At 37.7% G+C, this 19743-nt stretch overlaps 1 protein-coding gene across 1 annotated transcript in view; it reads right to left on the minus strand.

The window, feature by feature from the left end:
• LOC117787024 (hemicentin-1) overlaps positions 1-15759 on the minus strand; it is an 88184-nt gene extending 72425 nt beyond the window's left edge. The window contains exon 1 of the mRNA XM_034625464.1: positions 15706-15759. Within this exon, the coding sequence (XP_034481355.1) occupies positions 15706-15759 (54 nt within the window). The remainder of the gene's footprint in view (positions 1-15705) is intronic.
• Between the last annotated feature and the right edge of the window lie 3984 nt (positions 15760-19743).

Below are 19743 nucleotides of genomic sequence, written 5' to 3' on the forward strand. Positions count from 1 at the left end.
AGCAAAAAAATAAACAAAAAACAAAAAACAAAGACAAAGCCAAAGCCTCATGTGAAGCTCCCAACGGCGACTAAACCAAGCAAAAGCACAAGAGTCAGAGTCAGAGTTAGAGCCACAGTCAAGTCCAAAGCCTGTGGCAGCCATGCACAAAAAAGGCTCCACGAGATTGACAAATTTGCCACAATGGCAGCAAATGAAATGCTGTGCCAACAACAGCGACAGCGACAACGACAACGACAGCGGCGGCTGCTGAATGAATATTTCATTTATGACAATGTTTACGTAATTTGACAGCCAAAACAATTTTCGTACTCTATTTTATCCTGTGTCTGGGCTCTGATCTTCCGCATGGCCATACGCAAATGGTCTCTCATTTATTGTTTCAAAGGACTTTCTCCTTGATACCAATCGCCCCTAAGGAGCAGCTTGGCCTTGCCAATCAACCAAAGCCACTTTGTTGCCTTTCTCTAATCAAATGTGTGGAAGAGAACGTATGTGTAGGTATGTGTGTGTGTGTGTGGGCTTGCTTTAAGCCCTTTTAAATGGCCAACGATTTGCCTGAATGCCGTGACATAAAAGTGCAATCTATAGTCCATTTAGTGGGCACAGGATTAGCAGACTTAGCCAAGTACGAGAGCAAGTAGCCGCAACAGCTTGCAACAAGCCATTTGAATTGGCTTCTTTAAACCATGAAAGACTGACCGAGAGGAAAACAGAAAGCGAAAGGTGAGCTCCAGTCTGAAATTGGTATTATGTATCAGAATAAATGGGATGCAGTTTATTGGAGTTTGAGAAAATAGAGAAATCCTTAGTTGTTCTAGAAATAACTTTACACGCTCATAACTTTGTCAGAAACTTAAATGATTTTTATGCGAATTGATTGTTTATTTTTAATTTAAGAATTTCTACATAATTGTTTTTCGGGCATGTTCGACAAATCTTTAACAACATAAATACAACACAAAAGCAATTCCTGAATCCAAGCAATCTATGTTGTGAAAAGTCAAAATATTCATTGACAGATTGGACAAAACTTTAATTGATCAAAAAGACCAAAAATAAATTTTCAAAAAAATGTATTTAAATGTAAACTATTGCAGTAATAATAAAGTTTGTTGAAATTTGAAACAAATACTATGGCAGAAATTGTAAAAAAAAATTCGCTAGAGTTCACAACTGTTTTTTTAGATTTACATTTAATTAGCGATAACACTATTCTCAGTTTATAAGTGGTGTGCCTATACAAATTTAAATAATACTGGCTAGCCTTAACATTATGCTGTAATCTTATCTTTCGCTCATTTACTGGCATTCATCAAATAATTTTGCAGTGTGAGATTTGGCCCTTGGCGATTTCACTCCTCTTTCTTCCTTTCCCCTATTCCCTTGAAAAGTTTTCGCATCCTTCGTCAAAGTTTATGTTAATTTGGTCAAATTAAGCGCAACTCGTAATTGAAATCCAGCTAGAACAATAAGCATGACGATGATCTGGCTGACCTTGACACCGAATCATTAGTCAAACCATTGCAACCAAATGACAAATAAAACAAAAATTATGTAGACAGAGAAGTAGAGATAAAGACAGAGAGAGACAGAGAGGTTAGAGAATTATTGTTTAGCACAATTTGGTGCTGGTTTGTTTGGAGCCTGGCGCTTCACGGCATATTAAACCGAATGAATAAATTACAATTGCAAATAGGCAATTTCCTACACTTCCTTCCTTTTGACATTTCACTGTGCAGTCAGCAACCGCAAATGGGGCGTGGCTAGTCGGTTGGTCGGTCTGTCGGTATGTCGGTATGTCGGTCTGTCGGTTGGTCGATTGCTCGATTTCTTGTTGTCAACTGAGAGTTGGTTTGTTGGTCTAAATAACGTCTAATTTGCAATTTTGTTTAATTGTTTGTGGCTTTGGATTTTGGCATAATTTGAATGCTTATTGTTGCTATTGTTGTAGTTGGTGTTTAGTATAAGCAAACCACGCCCCTGCCAATTCAGCGCCTCAGTGATTCAGTTGCTTTGTCATGTCGTGTAGAAGAGTCGTAACTAAATTGTTACTTGTGCTCCTTGTTGTTGTTTGTGTTATTTGCGGTTTTAGTTTGGGTCAACATCAATGAGCACTGGCACGCACAGCACCCACACACACACACACACACACACATACAGATACCGACCACACTGGGTTCTCCTTCAGTTAGTGATTTCCGCTTGAGCGACGTCATCTTCCTCTCCTGCCACTTCTTGTACAATAGTTGGCTTGCCGCGTGCCTTGCCTAAATTATAATAAAAGGTTTCATTGCGACCAGCTCAAATATGCGCGTAACTTTGCTATTGCCTTTGCTTTGAGCAATTAAATGAATGCCAGCGGGTAGACAAAAGGCGAACTGCCCCACAATCAATTGGTATTTCTAGGAAACCAAGTTGGCCAAGCATAAGAATGGGGAAAATAATAGAGAATAGGAAATTGGGGTGGACTGTCTATTCTGTTCAACATGTGCTGCACACAATAGTTGAACAGAATTATCAAGTTGAACTCTTTTTGCAGTTGCGCTAAAAAGTATGCTATGACTTTTTAGCAGCTCTAAAAGCCACTCAAGCCCAACTTCAATGATACTCTCATTTCGTCTCGCCTCTTGTTGTCTTCTTTCCTAGCTGTTGTTGCTGCTTCGGGCACTCCACAAATTAGCTGGGCGATTTCCATGCACTTAGTACACTTCGTTTTCTGTCTGTATACTTTTCAAAATTGGCTTTCACACGCCATTAGCATTTAATTGCAACTGCCATTGCCATTGCCACTGCCACAGTCATTGCCGACTGTTGCAGTTGTAGTTAGCCATTGACACGGCTGGTTACGCCTCCTCCTTCACGACTTTTCCTCCATTTGGCCTTGTTAACAAGCGCATTTGCCTAAAACTGCGTACACAATGCCAATTAAACAATGGAACTGAGCAGAGGGAGCGCAGATTGGAAGCGTTGTCATTTGCGAAATCAAATATTATTCTTATTACCATCATTTGCTAAAGTTGGCGCGTGCCATTCGAGCCATGGCCGATAAGCGCCAATTTAACTAAAATAACCAATTTAATTTTGCCTTGGCTTTGCATTTCAACTGCAAGTTTAGCGCCCAAATAAGCTAAACATCTGCATATAAACGAGTTAAAGTATTTGTTCGCCCACACGTCAATAAACCCTTTTTGGCGACACAAATAATACACATGGAATATATTTTTCAATGTTTCTGACGAGGCTGGTTCAAGTAGTTACTGAAACCAAAAAAAATAAAGCTGTATTTTGAATAAAATATAATTCAGTTTCAAGTTCCCATTTTACAATGTATACAATTATGTATTAAGCATTACAATTAACTTTTATTATTAAGCAGTTGTAATACATTTTGCATCACTTAATTCTAAAATAATAATTACCAAAATAGTTCAGCTATTAGCTGTCACTTTCGAGCCAAGTCTTGCTTTGCTTTTCAAGTACTACTGTGGCTTCCCTCGTATATGTGTGTATATGTATATGTGCGTTACATCCACTTAAACTATATGTAGGAGTATTTTAGCGATTGAATTGAATTCGAGGCGTCTTCCTCCCCATAGCCACTTTACAATTGAAAATCGTTTGCGTGGCAAAAAGAAAAATGTTTTTACTGAACATCAAAATCAAATTCAGACTGAGACTTTGAATCGGAATCGGAATAAAAGTAGGAATAGGAGTCGGAATCGCAATTGAAGCGGCATTTTTAGTGATTGTTAGATGACGACGATGCCTCAACATCTTTCAACATCATTCGAATGGCAATCCCCAACGCTTGTTGCCATTGATGTTTTGTTGTGCACTCGAGTGTGTTTTCTTTGGTAATGGAATTTATTAATATTTCATTGTGTGCTAAAATGGGTCGCGGTAAAGAGAGGGGAACTGTGAGTACTGTGAGTAGGCGACAAGTGAATTTGTGGTTGTGGCCAGAAGGAATGTAAGCAATTGCCAATGGCATTGACAGTCGTAATTTTAAGGTTTCTGGCCAGTCAATTTCGCCTGAATTTTATCATATTTGATATGGCATACTTTTGGGTGCAGTGAATTGAAATTTCATTTAACCTTTATCCCTGTTCAAACCAATTAGTGGATAAGCAAATGATTCAAAATACTATATATTTACTGGCCATGACCACACAATTTCCATTCAAATTTCAAGTCATTTGAGTGTAATTAAATTACAATCAATAATCAATAGACAGAAATTGTTAAATGTAATGTAATAATTTTAACGAGCTGCACTTATGAATTTAAATAGTTTCACTTTAAAATTAAAGTTCATATCACAAATTGCATTAATTACTGACTTGCATTTCAAATACTATACAAGAATTGTTTTGGAATTTTGTGCTCATAAGTTGAAATATTTGACACTCGATTTGTCTAATTGCCGATTTGTGGAATTTCAGGCATTGTTGATGCTCTCCTGCAATGTGGTAATTCTCGAAATGAACCCATCTGATGATGCTGCCAGCCACATGGTTGAATAATGTTCACATGGGAGCTGTTTTCGGGCCACAACTTTCACAAGCAGGCCAAAATTCTTGTTGACCAACAAAGCGCATAATGCAAACTTTTTCCGAGTAAAACGGACCATAAGCAAGGCACCGTGGGATATGGGAGAGCTTGAATAAGAAACTCTTGTTCACTCTTCCCGTTTCCCTGTCTCTCTCTCTCCATCCATAATCATTTCAAATTCCCCAACAAACAGCAAAAATCAAATTTGAGAACTTGTAAGAAATATCGTACACGCCATGCACTGCACTAACTCTTACAATCCCCCCGCTCCTTCTCCCCTCTACCAACCCCTTCGCAATCTGTGGAAAAGTTTACAGCCATGGCCAACAACAGAATGGAATACGAATTTCTGGTGCAACGCACAAAAAAACGATGTGGCAACTGAATGCGGAGAATGTGGGAATGAAGAGAAAGATATGGAAAAACTCTTGTGATTTCTGAAATCAGAGCGTGGGCGTGGCCAGGCGCCCTTGCTTAGACCGCCCGTTGTTCGAACAATATGAAAATAATAAAAACAGTTTCATAAATCAAGAAAATGATAAAGAAAAACTCTGCATAAAACTTGAGCAAGGCGAAAGTCGAACGCTGAAAAATGCAAGAAGCGAAAGGAATGTCTTTTTCTTACCCCATTTGGTGTTGCATGCTTCAGATGTGGCACCACTACACCCCTCCTACCATCCTACCACCTTTCCAAGAGAATTCAAAATAAAATTGAAAGTTTTAGCTCGTGATAAGACGGAAATCAACACACACAACACAGGAAGTGAATATGCATTCAAGATCAAGTCCTTAAGGATTTCAGCTACACATGATTGAAGGATTTTTCTCTGCATGTAGCCCTAAAAGATTATTAAAATGGGAGAGGCAATCGTTAATTATCACTGACTGTAACTCTTTTTCTTAAAATGAAAGTCCTACCATTCCTCATTAATATTTCCTATTGCTTTTTAGTATTGTGAAATTCCAAACTATTGCAATATTAAGTTGCAAATCAGTTCTGTCTATCAGCGATTTTCTCTCATCCAACTTGTTATTGTTGACGCACTGACAGTCGGTCAGTCAATCGCATTATCATGTTCTTTTTGCAGTCATGTTCGGATTTTCCTCACACACATTCCCCTTCCCCATTCCCTTTCCCTTCCCCTTCTTACACACCCCTTGCTCATCGCTCGAGTGCCATAGCAATTTCGCGTCAGCAAACTGCAATCGTCTGTCGATCTATCAACGAGTCAAAGCGCGACTGTTTATTTATCTGGTGTTGCAGTACTCCAAACTGGTTGGATGGTTGAATGGTTGGATGGCTGACTGACTTTCAGCTCCTGCTGTGCTACAGATAGTGATTTGTTGTCCTGCCAGCTGACTGTGCATACAAAATTACTGACAAGGACGTCCACGAAGCGGCCAGTTAATGTGAAAAATGTGCACTAAAAGCGGCAACGTCCATGCATCGATTTACTTTGGACTGTGAACGGCACAGTCGACTGTGTCTGCTGGGGATTTGTTTAGCCCCCAATCGCATATGCCCGATTGATTACGTTCTCCATGGACATCGGGCGTGTCTTAACACGAGAAAGAAAGAGACGGCGATTGTAGTGACGCTGGCAAAACAAATCAACACTGGCTGAATGACTTTAAGCCGACACAAAGCAGCTCAGCAATACAATTAAGCTAACGCCTCTAGAATGCAATACCCTGTAACATTTCCAAAAAGGAGAGTATAAATGTTAAAATACAAAAATCCCTAGAAAATACAATCTATTCGTTTAATCAAAGCGAGATTCCAATCATATTAAAATCTCCTTAAGAATTAAAAAAATATCAGAAATACATTTCTTCGTTTAAGAAAAAATTTACCTAACATGTTATTTTTTGAAATAGCATTGCTACATGTTCAAAAACAGATTTTATCTTAAAAGTATTGTATTCTAATTATTATGGCGAAATTAAAATGCTCTTAGCTACATTTTGTTTTTCTAAATATGAAAAAAACAATTGATAAAAATCCTAGCTTTTAGCTTTTAAAATTTAAATTACATTCTATACTTCGCAACACAAATCAAAGTTAGATTTCTCATCTTTTTGTTAGGGTATCTCGTTTGCAATCACTCTAAGCTCAAATAAAGTACCTTGTTTAGTGCTGTTGCTGTTGTCGGGCAACCACAAAGTCAAGTTTAGTGCCTGGAACTTGTGTCAGTGACTAACCTATAGCCTAATATTTGCTTAGAGCTCTGTTTGAAGGCAATCAGGAGCAGAAGTCAGTGCAACAATTGCGAGGCCTCGAGCGTTGTTCATTTCGTTGGAAGAGCCAGACTCTTAATGGACCACATTAGACGCATAATACGAGAGCATTTGTAGGGCACAAAAAGGTAAACATACACAAATACCACTACACACCCACACATTCACACACATATACAGAGAACGTACACACACATCGTATATCAAGTCATAAATGCGCAATTTATGGACAATAATTGGCAATAAGCGCCACACAGCTGTCGTCGAAATGTTCTGAAATTTGCACAGCCAAGCATGATCAAATAGACTCCTACTTAGACTGCAGACAGTTGTATGTTTGTATATTTGCAGACTTGGATTTAATTTGTGGCATAAGTGGCTTCAATTAAGCTGCTTGGCGAACATCATTACCATTGCCACTGCAAAATGTGGCAAAAAGTTGCTGCAACTTACAAGCAACATTAGAGATGAGCTGCTTATCGCAGCAAGGAGGTAACTTTGAAATCTCATCTAAGGCCTAAGCTGAATTTATTGTTGCCCAAATTTAAATTACATTTCCATTTGGACACCGTGTAATAATTTATTGTTGTTGCCGTTTCGTGTTGAAGTAATGCGAATATTGAGTTACATAATGAACAAACCTCGTGTATCCCAAGCTCAGTCACTTTATATGATGAATTGCCTCTCTCTCAACTCATTTTTCATATTTTGCTGTCATCTTTAACTTGCCTTTTTGCGAGCGTTTTAAAATCTGTTGCCTACTTTTGTGGGCTGCGTATTATTAGGAGATTTAAATTTATGTTGCCTACTTTTGTGGGCAGCAGATATATCAGAGATTTCATTTTTCGGTCATTTATTTAAATTTTAACAACATTTTTAATTTAATCAATGAATAAATTCATTTAAAAAGTATTTAAAATGTATATTTTATTAAAGTTAACTTTAAGTTTCATCAAATATTCAATTAAAGCTGGTTTCAAAAGCAATGAGAGATGTTCTGTTACCAATTCTGTTGGCCGTTTAATGCAAATTAAAATATAGAGAGCATAAATGCAAAAAGATATGAGATCTATGCTACTATTAAATTTTAACAGTTCGCAAATGGCCGTTAACCGCAGCCGCGGTGAATTTTTGCCTTTGTTGCACTTACGCTTTGAGTAATCATATCTGTGTATATGCAAGTTAGTGTGTGTATGTGTGTTTATGTATATGCAATGGCTTGCAGCACTTTAATGGCTATTTAAAATGCCGGAAAGCCGCAAATTTCCGTTATTCATATAAAATTAAACGCAAATACACGAATGCGGAGGCTGAGCAAATGCTTTTTCCACTCATACACAGAGTCAACAGCGTATTTGAGCAACTGCACGCATTTATCCTTGTACAAACGAATGTGTCCTGTGTCATCTCTCTTCAGTCCGCTGTCATGGTGGGAATTCTGAGTGTGAGTGTGAGCGAGGAAATTAATTTCCGACAGAAGTCATACAAAATGCCATCGAGGCGCCAACTCGCGGCAATGATAATTAAGCTCACTCACACAGCGACAGGAGAGACATTGAGCAGGGGATGGGGATGGGGGTGGGAACACTCATGCTAGCTGGCCACACACATCCTGTTTGCCTTGAAGACGGCCGACACGTCGAAAAAGGATGTCAGCTGAAGGCAGGACGCAGGACAACATTGCCATGACCATGACGGTCCGAGGATCCGAGGGTCCGAGGGTCGTGGGTGTGCAACTTTCGTCGCGCTGCTGCGATAAATTTGAGGCCAATGTCGAGCAGAGACATAAATCAGGCAAAAGATTTATAGTGAATCGCGTAACTTGGCGACGATAAGGAGTGTGCGGCTCCCGAAAATATAGGCCAGGACATTCCACTTTCCCAGAAATGCGGTGGATACTGATGCAACCCATAAGTTGAAAAACGACTCGAAATATACCCGAACCTACACAGAAAAAAAAAGCAGAGCTGAAATGAAGTTCAAATTATTAATCATTTAATTAAGTAAAAATCTACAATTACTAGCAATGAGTAACAATATTAATTAAATAAAACTATTTGTGACTTAAGAAATCAATTTTGAAATATGAGAAATACCTGATTTCTTCGCACTGTGTAGTTAGAGCTCTTTTTCAAAAGCAAAGAGCGTTAACTCGCTTTCAAAAAAGGACAAGAACGTATATAGAAAACTAAAGACAGCATTGGGAGACACCAAAAACGTTAACAAGGGAAGAGTAAACCACATTCTGCCTTGTGATTATCACAGTGGGACGCATTTAATTGTACATATCAGCAAATTGAAAAGGGTAGCATGTCCAGTGCACAGTTGGCCTAACTCAGCACAACTGATAAGGCGACTCCAGTCCCTTTCCTAGTTGCTTGTCTAGACCAGGCCAAGGATGTGGGTCAGCATTTGACAAATTCATTAGGCGCCGGAAATCGTTGTGGTCCAGCGTCCAACCGGTCGTAAAAACTGGCCCCGAAAGTCCCAGCAAATGTCCCAATTTACATTCGAAACATATTTTCATTAGCGCTGAGCAGATATCTCATAAAGCGTCCAGTCATTTCATTTCACTTAAGCGGAAAAGCCTTAAGAAACAAACAAAAAAGAAAACAAAATATGCATATATATTTATACTTATACTTATGTATATGTATTTGGTATGTTTATAAATGTTAAGCAAAGGGAAAATTCGTAATATTAAACAAAATGTGAATGCCAATGGCGTCCGCGTTGGCAACCGCGTCCGTGGCCAATATTAAAATAAAGTCCATCACTTACATTTGCTTTCTTATTTATGCGACCGCCCGTTGGCCCACGCAATACTCACTCCTCGCTCCTCGCTCTTGTTTCCCCCTCATTTTCCCCTGCCATGCTTGGCATTGTAATCGCACTTGGCTATTCATGCGGCTGGCTGAAAACTTGGAAGCTTGAAACTGGTCTTGGTCTTGGTTTTGGCTTTGGTCTTGGGCTGCCCATCATAAAAGTTAAGCGTCGGCCAAGTGCAGAATGAGGACAGTTCGTCAGTCTGTCTGTCTGTCAGTCTACATTCAGTCAGTCAGTCTGTCAGTCAGTCGGGCAGTGAGTCAATGAGTCAAGTCGCTACAGAGTAACTGAGCACACAGCAAAGATGAAAGTGAAAGTTAAGAGCCCTTTACAACTTTTTTCTTTTTATGACTTATTGCGCTGTCGTAGTCGACAGGCCAACAACAATGGCGGATGCTCTGTGAGGTGTTTGCCTTGTTGTTGCCTTACACATTGCTCTTCCTTTTTATTGTTATTGCTACTGTCGTTGTTCTTATTCTTATTGTTGTTGTTCTTGTTGTTGTCGTTGTGCCTGCGCATAAATATCAACAGCAGCGCGAAAATTTGCAAGCGACAACGCAAGCGTGCGCCTTTTTTCATGAGTTTCCGCGTTGCCTTGCCGCACCACGGGGCGTATGAGTAATGCGACTAAAGGAGACAACATCAGGCAAACAAAGCAGCCAACACCTGCCACAGTGCCACAAATAATTGTCTCCGAAATAGAGACACGAGAATGAGAAGCAGCTGATGAAATTGTAGAGAAAGAAAATTCTTTATTGCTATTTTTTCCATACCATAAAATTCCACTGTAAATATTTCGGGCTTATTTTGCAATTGTTAACTAACATTTAACGTGATGCAATGACATTTGATATTCCAATTAAAAAAGTTAACGCAAATGGACAGCTTGCAACAATTTTATCAGAAAATGAATAAATTAGTGCGGCTATTGTGTTATTTTAATTTTTAAATTGATTTTATTCGTCTTTTTAATAAATTAAATATTCAATTGTATGTTCATTTTAATATATTCAATTATATTGTATCAGATATTCATTTTAAACTAACAAAATCATAAATTTACTTTTATTTATTATATTTACCTAAAGGTAGCACAAATGTTTTACATTCTTTTCCTTCTCATTTATTCCATTCTTCTATATATTTTGTATATTGCATTAAATGTAATTTCACATTTAATTTCATTTGATATAAATAATTTTATTACATTTTTGATTGTATTAAATCTCTTAAGCTTAAATTTTTTTGATCTATTAAATTCTCTTCTATTCGATTTACTATTAATTATTTTACTCTCTTTTTTATTTAATTTATGTCACATTCTATCTTTTAATGTGTGCTGTTTTAGTCTTAAATATTGCAAGCTAATTTATTCTGTTCTATTTTAATCCATTCACATATTTTCTGCAGTGTTAAACGATTATATAAAATGTATACAAGTGTTATATTCTAAGCTGTTATCTCTTATTGCGATCCCCAACTTAAGAACTTTCTCTTTTAAGTACTTTCTCGCTGTCCCCAATTCTGCTGCATACGTCTAAATCAGACATTTTTGCTAGCAGACACACACTCATACACACATACACACACACTTGCATATTATATATATGCAGAAGAAGTGGGGGCAATATAAATGTTGATATGTGTCACATTTTGGTATCATGAGGCACAAAACTGCCCGTAGGTCTGCACCCCCCCGTAAATCTTTGTCGGTGAGATATATGGGGAGGGAGGAGGACGTAGGAGGAGCATATCTTTCCACAATATTTGCTGACATGACAACCGAAAAACATAACACGCGCCAGAAGGTGATAATGACAGTTTAGGCATTCATTACACGTGTTGCTGATAAGATGCCAGGTGGGGTAGGTGCTAAGCTGCTGAGGTGCTGCGTAGAGAAGGGAGTGGGGAGCTGCTGTTGCGATGCGGCGGAGCATTGACATTGACATGGCCGCGCAGTGGTGCGGCTGATAAAAGTCAACAATATAAATTAATAAAGCTGCCAAGCAGAGACGCCCCCAGGGTCCTTGTTCAGTGTCCTGGCTGCTGTCCTGCGTGTTTGCCATAACAATATATTTCATTTGAATCAACAAGCCAAGTTAAAAAAAAAAAAATACACCGAAAACAGCAGTCAAAACACGAGGATAAAAAAAAATGCAGACATTCATATATTTTAAATATATGAACATTATGACTAAAGTAAGCGGATTTTTATGCTAATGAAGCGGCGAACAGGGTCATAAATCCTGGCCAGGACTCTGCGCAGTCTACGCCTCTTTAAGCAATTACTATAATTGCTATCACACACACACACACACACACACACACACAGCTCAATATTCTTTCAGTTCTGATGTAAACTTTGTTCTTGTTTGACTTTTGTGTGACTAAAAGTTAGGTTAGAGATGGAGAAGGAGCAGGCAGAGGGGAAGGACCAACAGAGATGGGGAAGAGAGAGAGAGAGCATAGCTTAAAGTTTTGCTCATCAAATATCAAAGCAACACGTGTTCCGATCTCTGCTTGATTTGTTGCCACTGTCAGGCAAACAAGTGTCTGAGTTTCAAGCCAAAACCATCAAAGACAAACTTAGACTCTCACACACTCACACACACTCACACACACACATACACTGATAGGCAAAAAGTTAATGAGCTCAAGATGTTACCAAATGCCAAAGTCCCTACTAAATGAGATGCCCATCTTTGAATTGCTTCAGTCATTAAATTTGCTTATTTGCCTTGCAAATTGTTATGAAACATTTATTTGCACTGCGCATTTCAATACAAATACAAGAATATATATTTTATTCTTGTTTGAGTTTGTCGAAAGCAACAATTAAGCTTTTGATTCTCTGCATTTTGCATTTCTTGCCGGCTTCCTTCATTTGTTGATTGCGGCCAGCAAAGGCAACAATGCGTTGAAATTAAGCTTGAAAACTGAATCCGAATCCAAAACCAAATCAGCGTAAAGTAAACTTCATCAGCATTTCAATACTTTTACTCATTTTTCGTAACTTTTTCTCTTCTTGCCCTTCTTGTATTATTTATTCAGATTTTGCGCCTGTTGCTGTCAATGCGCTTCATCTTCATCATTTTTACACCATTTCCCTCTGTTTCTCGCTTCTCATCGTTTCGTTGTGCTTTTTCAATTTTGCTCACTTCACTTTGGCGCATTCATTAGGCGAATGACTTGAGTTCCGCCACCTGCCACGCCCCCTCCTCTCTACTTACAGCAGCAGGCAGGCAGAAGCCCCCAACATGCATTTAATTTTTATTTGCGACTTGGCATTTAAAGCGCCGTCTTTAAGACTGTTCGATAGGGTGAGGAACGAAGGGGGGTGGGGAAATACAACAGGGATGGAAATTTTAATTCTCACGGTGAAAACTAAAAGCAAATGTTTGCACATTCCCTCGTTAAATATATACGAGAATGAACGCAAGTAATTCGCATTTCTTTGGCTCATTCGTTAGATTTGAGGTGCGCTTTTTAATATACCCTACTTACCGAAGTCCTTATGTATTTTTAAAGGCATATACCGTAAAAAATATTAGTACTTAAGTATATGACGCTTAGCAATTTTTGAGTGCAGCTAATTGTAATTAGGCGGCTTTAAAATGCTTTTACAATTTGCTATGTTAAACACAATATTAATTTTCACACATTTCAAATAATGAAAAGAATAAAAAATATTTATTTTAAATATTTTATGGTGTATTCAGTAAACTAATAAAAAAATATTTGTCATAATTTTACTATATTGTAAATTTTTTCTTTACAATTTGCAAAATCAACACAATTAAGTCAGAAAGGTACACCAATATTTGCAATTAATTTAAGTGGATAAAAAAACCATTGAAGTTTACAAAAACTAACAAGACTTTTATAGAAATTGTATTAATTATTAAAAATTCATGAACAGTTAAAAAATGTTATAAATTAAAGCACAAATGCTATGAATGGCAACTAGGTTGAGTCACGAATTCAAAAGTTGACTAAATATATATTAAACAAAACCATTCATTATTAACAGCAGTGTTAACTTTAATTAAAACCCATTTAACTTGTTTGTTTAAGCCAATAAATAGTTATGCTAGGGTGCTAAAGTTTCGGTTATTTTACTTGAGTTATTTAAAATGCGCGCACAATTAAAGCATAATTCATGGCCGGCAGCAGTTTAGTGCTCTTTATGCTTTTAACGATGCACTGGGGAGCATTTGTAGCAACAACGAGAGCAACAACAACAACAAGTACAAGAATAATATTAACAAACACAGCAGCAGTGAGAAAAGACAATGTGGGACCCATTCGAATACGGTAAGCGAAATATGGTCATGTCTGACTTTATGTGCCTCGCTTTTAATTCGTTTTATTATGTTCTGTTCCCTTGGATGATGTGGCCGGAAGGCCTCTGACCAACAGCCCGACTTTTCTTCACATGATTCTTTGTAGTTGTTGCCCCCAACTGACCATAGGAAGAGCAGAAGATGGAGAGGTGGTGTTACATTTGTGGCCATATGAAAGCATCATAACTATGTGTGCTTCCATTTATGCGCATTGAAAAACGGACTGACCAGAGTAAAAATGTAAACAATTTCACGCCGTCACACATACTCGCATTCACGCACACACATGTATGGCTTTTTTTTATGAGAAGACTTGTCTAAAAAGCAGGGCAATGGCCAACAAAAAAGAATGCTGAATTACAAGTGCAATTGATTGACCTGAAGATACCCTAAATGTGTAATTCAATTCATATATTATTCTATTCTAATAATAATAATAATATCTTAAATTGTCTCTTGGATAAGTGCTGAATGCTTGGGAAAATTCTCATTTAGTTAGTAGGAGAGACAGCTTAGCACGTTTCATAAGCTACAGGGTATTACAACAAGCAAATGACCTCAATCCAGTCCAACAGACGCCAGACAAATGCACTGCAATGCCACAAACAGACAGACAGACAACCAAACCGAAAGAGAGAGAGAGATAGAGAGAGCGAGAGAAAAAGGGATAAAACCAACCATTCTGACCTGGCTTGCAGCTCCAACTTGCAACTGGCAACACCAACGCCAAGTGAGCAGCGCAATGCAGAACATAACGAGCGCTTAAATAATTAATATATAACTCATACGCAGTGTTGCCGGGCTACCAGACGACTCGCTCGCAGCTCTATTTCTTTATGCCACATCATCATCATAGTTGTTTTATTTTCCCCTGTATCCGATGGGAATATATACACAGCGCGAAAAAAATCATGTATTTTGTAATACACTTAATCCCTACCTATGATTAAAATTACTGATTTCGAGTATCTGGATCGTATTTAATTACAATTTTAAAAGTATTAAAATTTAAGAATTAGTAATTTACAATTTTCCAACTTTACAGTCAGTTTAGAACGTAGTTAAAATTGGGAGTTTATTTTACAAAGATTTTTTATAATTAGTTAAAGAATATTTATAAACACTTTAAACAATTGTTATTTACATACAATATGGATTTTAAGGAACGTAATATCTAATGTCTAACATCTTATATAAATATTTAAGTAGTAAATATTTCTCTCTGTGTATGTGCAGTGCACTCAGTGCGCATATTAAATTGTTCAGCTAATGAACGCAGCTGTAACTGAAACTGATTGATGAAACTCTGCCGAGTGCAGTGCAGTCTATCATATCAGTTGCAGCGCGTGTTTACTGTAGCTGTTAGCTGTAAATGTAACTGCAAATGTTAACTGTAAAGCGTAACTGTAACTGTGTTTGAGCAGACAACTTCAATTAATTACAAAAGTGAAAAGTTTGAGTTTTACTTTTGTTAGGGTGTCATTAACATTTTGCATTCACATTCATTAGCACAATGCAAAGTAAAAGTTTTGCGATGATAAATTGCATATTTAAGAACTTGACTCGATGGAAATCAAAGTTATTTAGCAGCAAACAAAACGCCTTTTTTGACTAATGCTCGTAGATATTCATTTGGCTTTAAAATGAAAAAATATTAACCCAAAAGAGACGAAAAGAGAGCTGTTGCGGGGCAGAACAGGGCAACTAATCAAGATAAACAACGAAAGACCGCAGAAAATATTACGTATACGCCAGCGGATTGAGGCTGGTTGAAGGCGTGCTTGGGACAACGGCACATTATTTGAATTATTAATTAGCGCGTAATTAGTTGGGTTGTTGTCCTGTCTTAAGCGTCTTTCATTCTCTCTCGACTCCTTTTTGTGTGTGTGTTTTTTCACTCGCTCTTTTGACCACGTCCTGCGGCAATAATTTGGACCCAAAGCTCGCCCAAGCCTTTGATCTTGCGAGCTCGAGATTCTACGCCTTTTGATTACGTAATTCATTTACCTCTCCGCCGGACTGGCGAAGTTGCAGAACAAGCATACAAGTTTATCGGTTCAAAAAATAACTCATTATGTGTCAAAAGCAAAGCGTGCCACACTGCTTAAGTTAAAGTTACTCCCCGTTTAGAGTTGCCCCTTGACCCAATTAATTTGTACTGTAACTCAAAGTTTTGCCCAACAGCAACGCAACAACTGTCCACGCAATTGAAGCGACTATGCAGTGGATTATCAAGTGAAGCTTAAGCTCAAGTGAAACTTCAACTCGATGTGGATGGATGCTGGGGTTAAACGAGAGAGGAGAGAGGAGAGAGGCATGCCGAATGAAGCATCTATCCACTCATAAACTTAAACAAAATAAAATGAAATGTCATTTCTCTGCTGCGCTGCGCTTAAAATAGTCCAAAGTTTTAATGACTTTATGCTGGCAGTTCATTCGCGACGCTGCCAACCAACCAAAAAATGAGAGAACAGACCCCAAATTAAGCTACAATCTTGAGCATAAAAACCGAAAATTGCAAACCCCTAACCGCCTCCTGTCTCCCCCTTTCCGCTAAAAAAAAGAGTCGCCATAAAAAAACAAAACGTCAGAAATTGTATACAAATTAAATGTAAACATGTACAAAAGAAGTCGTTAAAAGTCAATTCAAATTTTGCATAGAATTTTGATAAGGCCAAACAAGGAGGCACGCCCCCTTCCTTCCGCCTTCCCAGCTAGTTTTCGCATAAAATTACGTCAATAAAAAAAGGTACACGACAACGACTCACATATACAGCTCACGAATACCTATTAATGCCATGTGTTTAGAGGCAGCTCGAAAAACGACCAAGTGGAAGAAAGTGCTGGAGAGGGAAAGAGAGAGAGGAAAGCGTGGGAGCGAAAGGCAGTGCAAGGCTGGCATTTTATCGAGCAAACTTTTGGTATATATTTCACACCAGCTGCTAATTTAAGCGTTCAAATTAATGACCCGGGGCATAAAATACTTGTGTATATAGCGAAAATACTCAAACTTTTGACTCGGAGAAGAGCCGTAAATTGTTGATATGGTCAAATGTTAAGTGGAAACTCATCTCCAACGCATTTAATGGCAACTGCAATCAACTGAACCTAAACGCAAATCCAAATGTTTCAAATTCCACTTTTAATACTGCTCCAAAAAGTAAAACATAAGTATTTTCTAATAAAGCTAAACTAAAAACAGTTCTGTTTATGGCAATTGCAAGCGAATAAAAACGAATGGCAGTCAAGAAAACTATTCTAAAATCCAATTTCGAATAAATTTTAGTGGAATATATGAAGTAGGTTTATTCGATGTATGGTTTTTGATCGAGTTCAAATCGAAAAAGGAGTTTTAATCAAATAATATGTTCAAGTTTCATAAATTGTCTCTCAATTCTTAATTAGCTTGTTCCACAGATCACTAGAGATTTTAATGACAAATGCTTTGCTTTATCCTTCAAAACTTTTATTTTTCTGACATATTTTTAGTGCCGCAGTTTTTTATGTGAACTGGAAACAGTTTAAATATGTATTTTAAATGTGCTATAAATACTGTTATTCAATATATCGATGCGATCACTTCTAAAAGGCGCCAGATAACTGTGCAACTTCCCTTTTCTCTCCTCAGTTCAAACGTCGGTTCAGCTTATAGTTTTGGGCAACTTTCAAGTGCCTATTTTAGGCCACTTGTCCAGCTAACTTTTCTAGCTCATTTTGCAAGTGGCAATGAGTTCAATTAACTGTTCAATTATAAATGGCTTTAAAAACTACTTAACTGCCAACAACAACAACAGCAATAAAAAACAGCTATACTGTTTAATTTTGTACAAACATTTGCCACACTTTATCGCATTTTAAGGAGCATGCACAAAAAGTTACACTAAACGAATTTGTGTTGCACCCCGCCCACGACCTTGCACCTCCCTCCCTGCAACTGTCTCTGTCTCTACTGGGCACTAGAATGCTCAACATGGCCAATTTGCTGCGGGCACCCTTCGCGGCGAAACACGCCCCCCACTTGACACCCTCGCGGCAATCCCCCGTGGCCTTCACTCTCGATGTCCGGAGCAACTTTGACGTTTTGTCCGTCAAAAGTTTTGAAAACTGCGCAGTTTACAAGTGACAACGATGTCAACTTCTGTCAGTCACACCATGCCAGCGGTGTGTGTGTGTGTGTGTGTGTGTGTGTGTGTGGGATTTTGTGAGTGTATGATTAAATCACAGCCACACAACCAACTGCATTAAAAAAGTTATAAAAAAGCAACTGAAATTGCATTAATTTCTGTTTTCTGTGTGTATTTTTTGGGGTACGCGTTTGTTGTGTATGTCTTTAGTTTTAGGCGTTTATTTTTTTATGACAGTCACACATACACATACTGACGTATGTAATGTCAATTTATTACAGTTGAGTGTGTCAACTTTTTGGGTAACGAGAGCGCAAATAAAATGCAAATGAAATTTGTGCTAATAAAATGCAGTTACAACTTTTCCCAATGGCAAAACCAAAAAAAAACATACAAAATAATATTCCACAGGCCGCTGTGACATCAAAAGGCAACCACGAAACGAGTTATTTATACTGTCACACACACTTGCACATCCTCACACACACACACACACACACACACACACACTCAGTCGGATGTATAGTTGACCGTTGCTGCATAAATTAAAGTGTCTCCACTCGCATACGTTGACATTTGACCCGCTGAACCAAAGCAACTGCCACAAAATTGGCACCTGCATCCGCAGTTGGTTTTCCCATTTCCCAACATCAATTCTCAACATATTTTCATGGGCATTGACACCTCTCGCAGTTGCGGAGACTAGACTAAAGGGAATACCTATTTTTTACGGAATATATATTAACAAATTGTATGTCATCAACTCTTCATCTGAATATAAAATATTAGGAATAGCCAAATACACTTTTTTATACTTTTAGTTAATAGTAACAAATTAAATATGTAAATAATCAAAATGTATACCAAAATTCATTTAACAAATTTATAGCTTGATGGGAAACATTTAATTGAATCTGTTTCTTAATCTACCTATTTAGAGAAATTGGATATATTTTATTTATTTAGCAGCCTGTACATTTTGTTATTTTTATTTAATTTATAGACAAAGCAATAAAAACAAAATAAAGTAGGAACTTAGAGGATCAAATTGCTTTATTTATTTCAATTCATATAAAAGCCTTACTTAATCATTTTTCAACACATACATTTTGAAAACATTAGCTTCAAATATATACAAAAAAATCAATTTGCCATAGACAATACAATTTTTAAGTACAGGTAGTTTCAGATAATAGGCACTATTAAAGTTACGACAACTTTATTAAATTATAGTCCCATTTGAAATCGTTGCTGATATGGGAATAATTAAGGCAATTGGCGTAATTAAGTCAACTTGCTGCTGGCTTTGTTGCATGCCACATCTGAGATTCATCAGCTACAAACCAGATTAGGCATACTTTATGCATACTCAAATGCTTTGGCCAGACGAGACGCTTGACCCATTTAAAGGGCGAATAGAAGCCATTATGTACATGTTCAAGTGCTTGTCAATGCTGTTGTTGTTGGTGCTTCGATTGTTGTTGTGTTGTGTTGGGTCTACTTATTTTGAGATACATCTAAAATCTGCCCATTAATTCACGCTCATTGTGCGACTGCTTCGACAGCTTCACGACGTTTTGTTTGCCTGCAAAGTGTTGCTTTTGCCACACACACATACACACATACACAGGAGCTGTGGCAGGACCCATGTCGATGCT

The sequence above is a fragment of the Drosophila innubila genome (genome assembly GCF_004354385.1).
Source record: "Drosophila innubila isolate TH190305 chromosome 3L unlocalized genomic scaffold, UK_Dinn_1.0 0_D_3L, whole genome shotgun sequence".
NCBI lineage: Eukaryota > Metazoa > Arthropoda > Insecta > Diptera > Drosophilidae > Drosophila > Drosophila innubila.